The 12,273-nt window shown below is 61.3% G+C and overlaps 1 protein-coding gene across 1 annotated transcript in view; it reads right to left on the bottom strand.

The window, feature by feature from the left end:
- The window catches only part of GAREM2 (GRB2 associated regulator of MAPK1 subtype 2), a 14,072-nt gene extending 3,099 nt beyond the window's left edge, over nucleotides 1-10,973 (bottom strand). The window contains 5 exon segments of the mRNA XM_025867588.2: nucleotides 158-425; nucleotides 427-1,187; nucleotides 1,873-2,003; nucleotides 7,742-7,882; nucleotides 10,783-10,973. Of these exon segments, the coding sequence (XP_025723373.1) occupies nucleotides 158-425; nucleotides 427-1,187; nucleotides 1,873-2,003; nucleotides 7,742-7,882; nucleotides 10,783-10,894 (1,413 nt within the window). The 5' untranslated portion in view covers nucleotides 10,895-10,973.
- Nucleotides 10,974-12,273: the final 1,300 nt, after the last annotated feature.

The following is a 12,273-nucleotide window of genomic DNA, read 5'->3' as shown; positions in this document are numbered from 1 at the left end:
CCCCCCCCCCCCCGCCCCAGTCCCACACTCCAGGGGCTGGAGCCCGGAGCTCAAGAGAACTGGCATCTGGCTGGCCACCTCCCTCCCTGGAGTAGAGAGAGCCCCCAGCTCGGCTCCCTGCCTCCCCACCCTTCCCACCTCCGTCGCAGCCACCCACCGCCTCGGACTTGGGGGGGACAGGAGGCGGCGGGGCCTCGGGCTCCAGGCGGGGCGGCCCAGCGGCCCCGAAGGAGATGAGGTCGGGCCCGGGCGGCGGCCGAGCCCGGCCCTCGGCGAGGCCGTCGGCCGCCTGGTGCGTCCACAGCTCCTCGTAGGGGATCTCGGCGGGCGGCGCGGCGGGCTCGGGGGCGCCGGCCCAGTCCGGGCTCACGTACTCCTGGTCGCCGTCGCCGGGTGGGCCGGGGGCGCGGGGGGGGGGCGCGCGGGGGCGCGGGCAGGCAGAGGCGCGCGCGGCGCGGGCTGGCGCAGTCGTCGGCCAGCTCGGCGGGGGCCTCGCGCACGGCCGTGGAGTACTCGTCGGGGTCGAAGCGCTCGCGGCAGTAGGAGGCGCTATCGCGCACCAGGCGCTCCACGCGCGGGTCCCCGGCCAAAAGGCCCTGCGGCAGCGCGAAGCGCGGCGTGTCGGTGAGCAGCAGAAAGTGCAGTGGCGCCGGGCCCTCGCGGCGCAGCGCCAGCCCCAGCACCACGGTCTTGGAGATGATGCTGACCAGCTTGTAGCAGTGGCCCTCCCGCACCGGGTGCAGGTCGTAGGGGTTGCGCGGCGGCCGGCTGGGCACCAGCACGTTCACCGGGAGCCGCACACGCTCGATGATGGCGCGCACCGTGTGCTCGCCCTCCTGCATCTGCAGCTCCAGCGGGCTGCGCGTGCTGAAGCGGCCCTGGCACTGGAAGGGCAGGCTCAGGCTCTCGTTGGTGCGGTGATTCATGCAGATGAGGCAGGGCATCTTGCCCTTGATGGGCCTGCCGCCGCCTCCGCTCGCGGCCCCCGCGCCCCCGGGGCCGCCGCCGCCCACCCCGGCCAGCGCCCCGGCCCGGCCCAGCTTGCGCAGCAGCGTGGTGAAGCGCGAGCGCTCCTTGGTGGTCTTAGCGCACAGGATCTCCGCCTGGCCCATGAGAGTGAGCTCGTCGCCCGCGTGCAGCGTGAAGTTGTACACCTCGCTGTCCTCGCTGAATTCACCCGACACCACCTGCGGAGTCCCAGAAACACGGCGAGGCCTTAGCCAGAGCCCCAGGGAAAGCCGCCCTTTGAGGCTCCCGGGGTGGGGGCGGGGTTGTTCCCCGGGCTGAAACCCGATCGAGGCCACTGGACTGGGGGGTCGGGGACCCACCTTCCCTCCTGGAGAGGCCACATGGCAGCTGTGCAACCTTAAATGAGCCTACTCTGGGGCCTAGCTGCCTCATGTAATAACTCTTACTTGGAAGAAGTGCTGTATGTACAGCAACCTACTTTGAAAATACCCAATAAATGACAATTTTATTATCGTTATCTTTACAATTTGGGCAGGAATAATGCTCCACCCACTCAACAAGGCTACTGTGCAGAGAAATGAATTGATGGATAAGGGTTTGTAAATAGTAAAGAGCGATCTGTACACAAGTGGGGTCTGTTGGTATTGTGTACCCCAACAACTACCTCTACACCAGCCGACGCTAGGACAGGCTGCCCTGAAGGCCTCCAAGTCAGGGCACGATGCTCCACACTTACTCCTGCCTCACCACCTTTCCAGAAAGTTCTGCAGGCCAGTGGGTCATACACCTAGCTCTTCTGATATGGCCCAATCGTGCCAAATGCCGTCGAGCTGCTGCCAGGAGCCACACTGACAACCCTCCAACCAGCGATGGGGCATCTTGCCTGGTGTGGCAAGGACTGACCTTGACACTGAAGGTGATGGCTTCCATCACAAAGATGCGGTCAGGGAAGACGCTGGCCACCTCCTCCACGCTGCTGAAGTACCTCACTGGCTCCTGCACATCCCGGGCCTGCTCCAGGAGCTTGAACTTCCCTACAAAGGAGAAACACAGGCTGCTAGGGCAGGCCTGCCTGCTAGTCCCTACTTCCTGCTACCCTCACCTCAGCCAGGCCTGCTGGAACTCCGGCAGGCAGAAAGGCAGGTTTGCCCCCACAGGAGGTGGAAGGGTCTGGTCAGCTGGCTCAAGGGCAAAGGTGAGCACAGACCAAGCATGGAGAGCTTGTGGGTGGGTGAGGAGGTTAGCAGCTGCCTGCCCAGAGAAATCCAAGTGCAAAGAGGCAGCTGAACATTTGCACACAGAGCTGGCCTCTAACCAAGCATCAGTGCGGCACAGGAGATGCAGGCTCCTAGCTTTGTCCCAGCCCCACTCTGACTTGCTGTGACCCTAGACAAGTCCTTTCCCCTCTCTGGGTCCTCATCTGAGGGTGCTGGAGCAGGGGCCTTGGGGCCCTGTCTGGATCTGGCATTCAACGCGTCGACCTTGGGTGGCTGATCCATACCGATGCACTGGGCAGGCCGGGGGCTCAGCCCTAGGCCTCGGAGGCCCCAGGAGAGCTGCTCAGACTCCAGCTCTGTTCCCAGACCCTGCCCTGGCCCAACATCCAGCTGCACCGTCCCAGAGACCTCTGACCAGAGCCCAGCAAACTCCCTCAGAGGCGGCCTTCCGAGCCTGCTGTCTAGGGCTGTTTTGGCTGGCTCAGCGGATACCCCCAGCAGACACGGACTTTCAAAGAAGGAGGCTAATCCATGAAGCTGACACCCTTGTGTAAACGGTCTTACCTCACTGGCCACACACGTGTAATGTGCCCACCTACAAGAGCACAAAGACAGGCTGCGAAAATCCCAGACATCTGGACGGATACCCCTTCTCAGGCCTTCCACGGACAGAGGGGAATCTTAGGTGAGAGGACAACGGGCCAGGACAAGACAAGGGGGCTCCTTAGCTTCCACAGCCTTCCTGGTGGTTGCTGCAGTCATGGTCCACGCATTTATTCCTTCCACAGTTATGGAGCACCCTGTGTGTGCCAGATGTTGGGCTAGACCTGACAGAGGGTGCAAACCCAGGGACTCGGACAGAGTGGCTGTGACGGTGAGCACCTAGTACCGGCAGGTGGGGACCCGGGACTGAGAGCCAGAGGACCGCGGAGTGAGTGGGAACCTGCCTGGCCCCCTGACGGGGTCCCGAGAATGAGAAGAGTTTTACGGAACAGACCGTCCCACATGGAAGAACTGGTGCGAACCAGAGTCGGGAGAGCAGAGTGCCGGCCGCGGGCCCGATAGGGGAGGGCCTGTGCCCAGGACCTGAGGAAGGGGACGATAGCCGGGCAAGTAGCATTCGGGTGATGAAAGGCTCTGAACGCCAGACTAAGGCAGAAGGATTCTACTCAGGAAGAAATGAGCGTTCGGCTTTTTTCTCCTAAGTTCAATCCCAATGAGATCAAAGTCTTATACCTGAGGTGCACTGGTGGGAAAGCTGGGGCCACGTCTGCTGAGCCTCCAAGATTGGCCCCCTGGGTCTGTCTCCAAACAAGGTGAGTGAGGACATCGCCCGGACCAGTGGTGATTGCAAGGGTCTGAGGTGGACAGTGACACTGACCATTCAAGACAGGCCCAGATTGAACTGGTACCTTCTGCCCTCTGCTCTGATCATCAAAGCCCTCAATGAACCGCCAAGAGACAGAAAGAAGCAGAAAGACCTGAATCACAGTGGAAACATCACTTTTCAGGAGCTTGTCAACACTGCCCCACAGAAATGGCACACATCATTAGCTAGAGAACTCTCTGGAACCATTCAAGAGATCCTGGGGACTGCCCAGTCTGTAGGCCGCAATGTTGATGGCTGTCACCTTCGTGACCTCATAGACAGCATCAACAGTGGTGCAGCAGAATGCCCCACTAGTTAAGAACCAAAAAGGAACGTATTTCAATAAAGGGTCATCCGACGCCCCCCCGGGGAAAAAAAAAAAAAAAAAAAAGAAATGAAAGCAATTGCAGTGTGTTTTGAGCAAGGAAATGCCAAGATCCAAGTTGAGCTCTGTAAAGAAAGTGGGGGCGGGCGGCCGGCCGGTCGGGTCAATCGGCCAGGGACTGTTCTGCAGCAGAGCCGGGACGGTGGCTGGGGGAAGAGCGAAATCGAGCAGACCAAGGGGTACGTGGAAGGAAGTCTGGGGTGGCAGATGAGGAGCAGGCAGGGGAGGAGAGGACTCGGGCCACCAGCCCCGGCAGGAATAGAGCTGGCAAAACAGACTCTCTATGCTAGACAACAAACTGAGCGTTGCTAGAGGGAGGTGGGCAGGGGGTGGGCCACATGGGTGATGGGGATTAAGGAGGGCACTTGTGATGAGCACCAGGGGGTATATGTAAGTGATGAATCCCACACCTGAAATCAATATTACACTGTACGTTAACTGGGATTTAAATAAAAACTTGAAACTACAAGAAAGAAAAAAAGGAGACCAAAAAAAAAAAAAAATGGAGCTGGCAAAGCTGCTAAGCGAAACTGGGGACCCGGAAGTAACATGCTGTGGGGCTGGAGCCAGTCCTGAGGAGGCCAACTGAGGGGGTGGGAGGCCAGGAGGGGGTGCTCCCGGGGGGTGAGCACTCGGGGGCAGGGCTTGGGGATGCCTAGTCAGAAGTTCAGACTGAAGGTCACCCACCCACAGGTGGAGTCTTCCTTAGGGCAGGGAAGACGGCTCAAGGAAAGAAGAACAGAAGATCTTAACGCTCTGAAAACCGTCTTCCCAGAAAAATGCCCACAGCGAACTCCTGGCATGAACACAAACACCATTTTGTATACAGTGTGGGGGGTCCTGGATTCCCCAAAACCCAGCCAGAATCCCAGACTGAGGACCCCCCACCGGGCCTCCCCAGGGCTGGGTAGGAAGCACGAAGGGCCAAGGACAGAGTCCGTGAGCATCTAGAAGCAGGAAAGAAGTGAGATCGGAGAAAGAGAAGGGCAGGTGCCCCGGAGAAAGCTGGGGAGGGAGTCCTGCCCCCACCACTGAGACCCTTTAAGATGTGCCTCAGCCCTTGAGGGCAGCAGGGATGCCGCGGGGAGGGGCCCGGCAGGGAACAGCCGTCTGGGGGTCGGGTGGCAGGACTTGCACCTCGGCTCCCTTCCCACCGGGAGCGCTGCCCCTCCCTCACCCGGTGTCCAACCGCCCCCAAACCCCCCCACCCCAAGCAGCCACGCGGGGCGAAAGGCCCGCCGCCCCCTGTGGGGAGAGCCGGAGCCAAGTCACGGCTGCAGCCGGGGCAGGATGTGGCCCGGGGATCGATGTAACCATGGTAGCCAGCACCACCCCCTCGGCCGCAGCCTGAGCCCAGCACCGGTCATTACTGCAGGAGGAAGGAAGGAAGGGAGCCCTCCCGGGAGTGAGGCGCTAGCCCCTGGAAGCCTTTACTCCCCCCTGCAGCTTCTTCTCCTGCCTTCGCCCGGTCTGAGACCCCCGCAGGCCCAGGGACCTGCCCACACCGCCCCCCCCCAGCCTGCCCCTGCTCCCTGCCCTCCCCTCCTAGAACACATGTGTGCTGCCTGGCGTCCCGTCCAGCCCAAAGCAGCCCTGCTTCTCTCCGCCTCCTCCCAGCAGCCGACCCTGGCAGCCGTTCCCTCAAGAATGATGGGTAAATGTGCACACTTGGGGGCAGACAGACCCGGTTGGATCCCATCTCTGGAACCAACCAGAAGTGTGACCTTAGGCAAACTACTCTCTGTAGGCTTCAGTTTTCCCATCTGTGAAATGGAAGCATACGGCCTAGTGCCCCGAGTGCCAGCCGCCGCTGACTAGAGCCACCCGGCCCCGCACTCAGGGCGGTGCGGGCTGCCTCAGAGCAGCCAGGTTCCCCCGGGCTCCCCGGGTGCAGGGCTGCACTCCCCTCCCCCGCGGCCCTCCGGGTCCGCAGCCACTGCCCCCGCCCACCCCATTATTAATTCATTAGGAGGAACTGGGCTGTGCACTCAGCTTCCTCCTTACCCCGCCCCTCCTACTCCTGAGGGGCCTGGCCTCCCCTCCCCCACCGAGCCACCCACTGGAAAGACGCTGATGGGGATGCGCCTCTCCTACAGGCCAGCTGTCACCTCATGACTACACCATCCACATGCACTCAGGGGCACCAAAAGACATAGGGGAAGGGCTAGAACCCTCCCGCTCTCACTCTTCGCTAGGAGGTTCCGTGCCTTGGTTTCCCGGATTCTTAATCACACCGAAATAGGAGAGTAAAGTCACACTTCTGTCAGTGAGGGCTCTTTCCAGTTTTTGCTTTTTTATCCCAAGAAGACGACCTGGGACCTCTTCCTGGACGAACACCAGATAGACACCCAGCCTGCGAAGTTTCTAGCTTCTAAGCAGGCTTTCTCAAGGGCTCAGGGCTCAGGACAGAACCGCAGGTCAGAAAGACACCTGAGAGAGTTTTCTCATCTTTTAAATGGGTGTGAGGGCTATGGGGGAACCAACTTCGCAGGGTCGTTGTAGAGAGCAGAAGCCTTTGTCTTAGTCCTGCCCCCCTGGTTCAGGAAGGGCTGGGGGTGAGGGGCAAGCTACTGGAGCTCCTGGGGCCTCACTTTGTGAGTTAAATGGACTTAATAAGACTTTCTCACAGGGTGGCCGTGGGGATAAAATGATGAAATGCTCAGCTCAGTGTCTGGAAGGCAGCCATGGGTTTAACACATAGGAGCGGTGTGATCGTGGGCTCACATGGGGGCTTCACTGGGATGGAGCCACCAGATTCCCATCCTTCCCACCCAGGTGACGACGACCCTGCATTGCTGGTGTGGTGCAAGCAAGCACAAGCCCAGGAGTCGAGTCACCAGGGTTCTAGCCCATACTCTGCTGCTCACCAGCCGTGTGACCCTGGGCAAGTCCCTTCCCTCTTAAACCCTCTATTTTATCATGTGTAAAATACAAGGGCTGTACTTTCCCTCTCCAGCAGCAGAATCCTTTCTTCAAACAAAATCTGATGTGGATCAACATCATATATATAAAAGATAAAAGTAGTTCATCAGCGTAATCTTATTTAAAAGTCTAAAACGTTAACATTCACTTATAAAGTCAATCAATGAAAACGAATTTAACACAAAAACTGGGAAGAACAGGATTACAGTGGGCAGAGGCAGCCAGATACTCAGCCCAAGCATCCCTTTGCTTCTGAAGGGCTTCGGGTGCCCGCCACTGAGAAGATCCTGGCCATGTTCTTCTTGAGGGTCTGTACCAAAGAGGCTTAATGAGGCAGCTCACGGTACACACCCCAGGTCTCTCGCTGGGGTTAAGGTTTGACTCGTAGCAATTTGAGAGTGTGGATATTTTTTTTAAAAATCAGTTGTTTAAAATCTATTAAAGGGCGCCTGGGTGGCTCAGTTGGTTAAGCGACTGCCTTCGGCTCAGGTCATGATCCTGGAGTCCCGGGATCGAGTCCCACATCGGGCTCCCTGCTCAGCAGGGAGTCTGCTTCTCCCTCTGATCCTCTTCCCTCTCGTGCTCTCTATCTCTCATTCTCTCTCAAATAAATAAATAAAATCTTTAAAAAAAAATAAAATAAAATCTATTAAAAGACAGTGTGAATCAAAGGTTTTCAACAAGAAAACCAGGACTCCCCAGAACAGTATGAAAACCACTGGACCCTAACCCTAACCGCCCCCTGCCCAGCAGGCCCTGGGCTCAGCCCTGTGGCTCCAAGGAAAGGGTGGTCACCGACAGCTTCTCCCAAGCCCCACCCCCTACCCTCCTGCCTCCACCCCCAGTGGCTCAAGGTCATCTGTTCCTGGCTGGGCACACCTGGGTACTGCAGGGGGATGTCAATCTTGGGTCCGATGACGTAGTGGCCCTCCTCCAGGGTATGGGCGGTCACTGTTGTCCACTGGCGGCAGGAGTGAATGAGCAGGATGTCTCTCTCACTGACACCCTCAGCATACTCCCCTGGGAGGCAAAGGGCGGAAGAGGAAGGAAAGGTAAAGCGAACATCAGGAGGGGGCAGAGAGTAGGGAGGCTGACTACTTCTCTAAGACCCTGACTAGGGACAGCTCCCCATGAGCCTGTCCGGGTCAGCAAGGCTCAGGGGATAAGCAGTTTGCCAGCTGTGGCCTCAGGGCTGTGAGTCATGCCCCGTCTCCCAGGGCCCAGGTTCCTGCCCCTGACAGGGCCCCAGCAAACCAGCCCAGCCATAGTCCTGAGTTCTTCACCTGCTGTCCCGGGGCCAGGGCTGCGCGGGGGGGTCCTGGGGGGGGCGGGGGGAGGAGCACCTCCCAGCAGATTCGCCAGCCCTGCCCTCCAGGAGCGCTTAGACCCATGGGGAGGTGGAAGAAATGTGAACCGAGGAAACAGACCGCCTTTGACGTTGAGTGGAGGGTGTCTGGGCACTCCCAGAGGGGAGCAGCAAACTAGCCGGGGGTGGGGTGAGCAGCAGACCCTAGAGCTGGCCCGCAGGACTGGCCCGCAGGACCACCAGCAGGGTTCTCAGCCCCCAAGTCAGTGCCTGAGCCAGGCAAGGAGGCCTGTCTCAGCCCTATCTGTGTTGGAGGCACAGATAGGGCTGAGACAGGGCTGTCCGTTGTGGGTCCCAGCTGAGGGCTCCCCCCAGCACCATACATCACTCGAGTCAGAAGAAGAACAGGGCTTGGAGGAGCTGATTCCTGCCTCTCTCACGGGCAGCCCTTTTACACGCATTGCCCCAGGAGACTCCTACATTCAGGGGACCGCAAAGGAGAGGGAGGAAAGTCTCAGATACCCCCTACCCCCTTGCAGAGAGGCTGTTTCTTGGCCCTCCCTTTGTCAGCCCTTCACCCTCCCAGTCTCTGGAACACAGTGATGAGGTTGGGGGGGGCTTCTAGGGGGGGCCTAGTTCTGGGGGAAGCTGCACTGGGGCAGAGGTGTTGGGAGGGGCCTGGGCCCAGGAGGCTCCAATCCCAGCAACGGTTTCCAGGGGAGCCGGTGGAGCGGCCTCCTGGCTGCAGCTGGTGGGCAGGGGGGGTGGGGGACGCCTCCTTCCCAGCCCTCTCAGACACAACTGACTAAATTGCTGCCACCCAACCAAATGGGAAGTGGTTTATCCTGATGCCTGAGGGCCCCATGAAGTGTGTGGGGAGGATGTGTTCAGGTGCTTGGGGGCGGGCCTGGCTCCCACTGTGTTGGAGGGGTCTGAACCTTCCTCCTCCACCCCTCCCCTCCTGGGGCAGAGAAAACTCTCCTAAGTCCCGGCCCACCCTTCCACAGGGACACGGGCCACTGCCACACAGGGTACACACCAAGAGCCATGGTCCCAACAGTTGAGCCAGCACAGCCACCTGGCCCAGTGAGACAGGAGCTGGTCACCCCACTGACACAACTCAGTCGCACAGCCCCACTAAGGGGCCTCTCCCAAACACAGAGGCATACAATGACCTTTAAGACTTCAAGACACACTTTGTTCACATAGTCACAGTCATGGTGACCACAGCCACAGCCTCATGGTCACAGCTAGACCATCACCAGTTGTCCATGCATTCATCCACTGGGTCAGTAAGTCCATAATCTTTATTAAGCAATATATGTCCCTTCAAGGAGGATGCAGCCCAGAGTTAAGACAATAAGCTATTACAATGGGTGCACAGGACTCAAGTCAGGGGTGCCAGAGGGGTCATGGGAGTCCAAAAGAGGCCTGCCCAGACTGGGGAGCTTAGAAAGGACCCCCAGGAGGGAGAGATGCCCAAGGGAATGTGTGGGAAGTGTCCAGTTAGAACCCAGGGCCCGCTCAGCCCGTTCACAGGCAGACACATACAGCCTTGATCCTGACACGGAACGGTCTCGGGATCACACGCCCACGACCCGGAGAACAAGACGCTGGGCGGCTGAGCCCCTCTGTCCGACGGCCCGGGCACGGACGCCGCCACGCAGTGCGCTCGCGAAACGCACTGAGACTCACGGTGCCCACTCGTCGCCGCCGCGGGTCGGAGGAGGGGCCGCGGGCCCCAAGGAGAGGAGAGTAGCCTGTGGCCGCGGGCCCCATTAGCATTCAGGGAAGCGAGTGTGCCAACGCGGGCCAAACCCCTATTCTTCTCACACACAAAACCCCCGGCCTGGCTGCCAGCCCCGGCTCCCGCCCCTCCTCCAGCCGAGCAGCTCCCCTTCCTCCAAACGGTCCCCTCACTCCGTGCAGCCTCCAGGCGTCCCCTTTCGGGCCCCCATGCACAGTCCCATCGGCAGAGCACCCGGGCCCCTGGGAAGTGGGACAAGATGTGGGGGAGGGCCGGGGACTTGGGGGCACGCCCGGCGGGAGGGCCAATCATTCGGGTCTCTCCCCGAGGTGGCCTGCCCGCCTGGGGCCGCAGACTGCTCCCCAGGACGCGACAGGAAGGTGCAAGAAGGGTCCCAAGAGGGGCCAAGCAGGGCTGGGGGGCGGCGGCGGTGGGAAGACAGAGTCGGAGGCCCAAGGGATGAGGGAGGATCGAGGTGAGAGGCGGGAGACAAAGGGACGGAGGGGGCGCGGCCCGGGCGGGGGTCTGAGGGCGGCAGGGAAAGGGATGCACGACGGGGCGGGCGCGGGGCCTCCGCCGCGCTCCGGGTTCTAGCTGGCCCGGAAAACTCTGTCCCGGCCGGGCCTCAGTGCCTGTCCCGGATTTCTGTCCCGGTGCCCGTGCGCAGGATCCAGGAGGCGGCAGACCCTCGGCTCTCGGGCCCCGGGTCTCCAGGGAAGGCGCACCGGGAGCTGCGCAGGACCGGCGCCGGGAGCGGGAGGGCAGAGGCCACATCCTCACGCCCCCCGCCCCACTCCCCCAGCACCTGCCCCGAGAGTCCCCGATTTCCCCGCGGACCCCCAGCCGCCCTCCCCCGCACCCCGGTACCTGGCCCGAGGCAGGCGAGCGTGGGCAGGCGGCAGCGGCTGACGATGAGGTCGAGCGGGAAGGCGCCCATGCTCCAGCGCAGGCCGGCCAGCCCGGCCGCCAGCTTCTCCATGGCATGGGCGCCCCCGACGGCCAGTCCCGCGTGGCCCGGGCTCCCGCGCCCGCCGCCACCTCCTGGGGCCGCCGCGGCGCTCCCCGCCTGGCCGCCCGGCCGGGGCTGCGGGAGTCACGTGGCCGGCCTCCCCGCGGGGCGCCGGCCCCCGCCCCCGGCCCTCGCCCCACCCCCCGGCCCGCGCCCGCAGCCGCCGCCAAGTCCCGCCTCTCCGCCCCGCGGGGCGCGCCGGCCCCCCTCCCCGTGCGTCCAGGTGACAGCCCAGGACCGAGGACCCCGGGCGGGAGCCTGAAACGAAAAGGAAGACGCGCGGCGGCACCTCCGGGTCGGGGGCAGAGGGCAGCCTCCTCTACCCCGCCAAGTGAGTCTGGGCCCCCTTTCCCCGCCGGGAGCGGCGCCTCTCCTCGCCCCCTTGTGCCGCCGCCCACCCCACCCCTGGTCGGCTCCGCTTCCCGAAGCTCCGGCCCAGAATTCGGCCGCTGCGGTCGCGGCTGCCATGCCATCTATCACCTCCAGCTTCACACAGCCCAGCGAGGCCGCCTCACTAACCCCATTTTACCGATGAGCAAACTGAGGCTCAGAGAGGTCAAGTGGCAGCTCGGCTTGGGTCCTGGTTTGACTTCAAAACCTACTGCCTTCCCCGATACTCGCCCCCCAACTCCGAGCCCCCACTAAGAGCACTTGCCAAGCTCCCAGCGCCCTGTAACCGATTTTCACGGGTCCTTTGGGCCGGATAGCTCCAGCACACACAGCGCGCCACGCACAACTGCTCTGACTGAGGGTCAAGCAGGTGACTGGTGGTGGAGTCTCCTCTCTCAGGCGGATTGTCCCGTCTCTCCTTCCCTTAAGTTGCTCTTCCTTTTCTGCTGTCCATACCTCCTCCTTCCAACCCCTCGTGGCTCCAGTGCAGGACCTCCTCTTGGGAAGCCCTTCCAGAAGCTGCGGTGGCTTCAGCAGGGGACGCGGTGCCAGAGGACCCCCTTAGCCCTCGATGTGTCTGCGGTGCCTTCTGCAGGTGCAGGCCTGCCGAGGGGCCTGGGCTGCCAAAAGTAGGCCTTAGCCCCAGCTGGTCCTTAAAGGGCTCCATGGACTCTAGTCCTCAGCCTCCCAACCCAGGGAGACCCCCACACAGGTGCATGCAAATCCTCTCTTCGAGGGGACTGACCTCCCACATCGTGTGACCTGAGCCCCATGAGCAGTGGCACCAGAGAAGATGAACACAACTTCACAGTGGGAAGACATTTCTGATCCCTTGTCCCATCTCCATCTTTTACAGAGGAAGCAAGGGCGACTCTGAGAGCAGGAATGCCTTGCTCCAAGATAACAAAACAGGAAAGCAGAGGAGGCCGGCCTCCACCGGTGCTGACTCCATAACCAGG

This window comes from Callorhinus ursinus, unplaced genomic scaffold (genome assembly GCF_003265705.2).
Source record: "Callorhinus ursinus isolate GAN/ISIS: 27379988/994484 unplaced genomic scaffold, GSC_fseal_2.0 scaffold10, whole genome shotgun sequence".
Lineage (NCBI taxonomy): Eukaryota > Metazoa > Chordata > Mammalia > Carnivora > Otariidae > Callorhinus > Callorhinus ursinus.
This window is presented reverse-complemented; position numbering and strand designations above follow the sequence as displayed.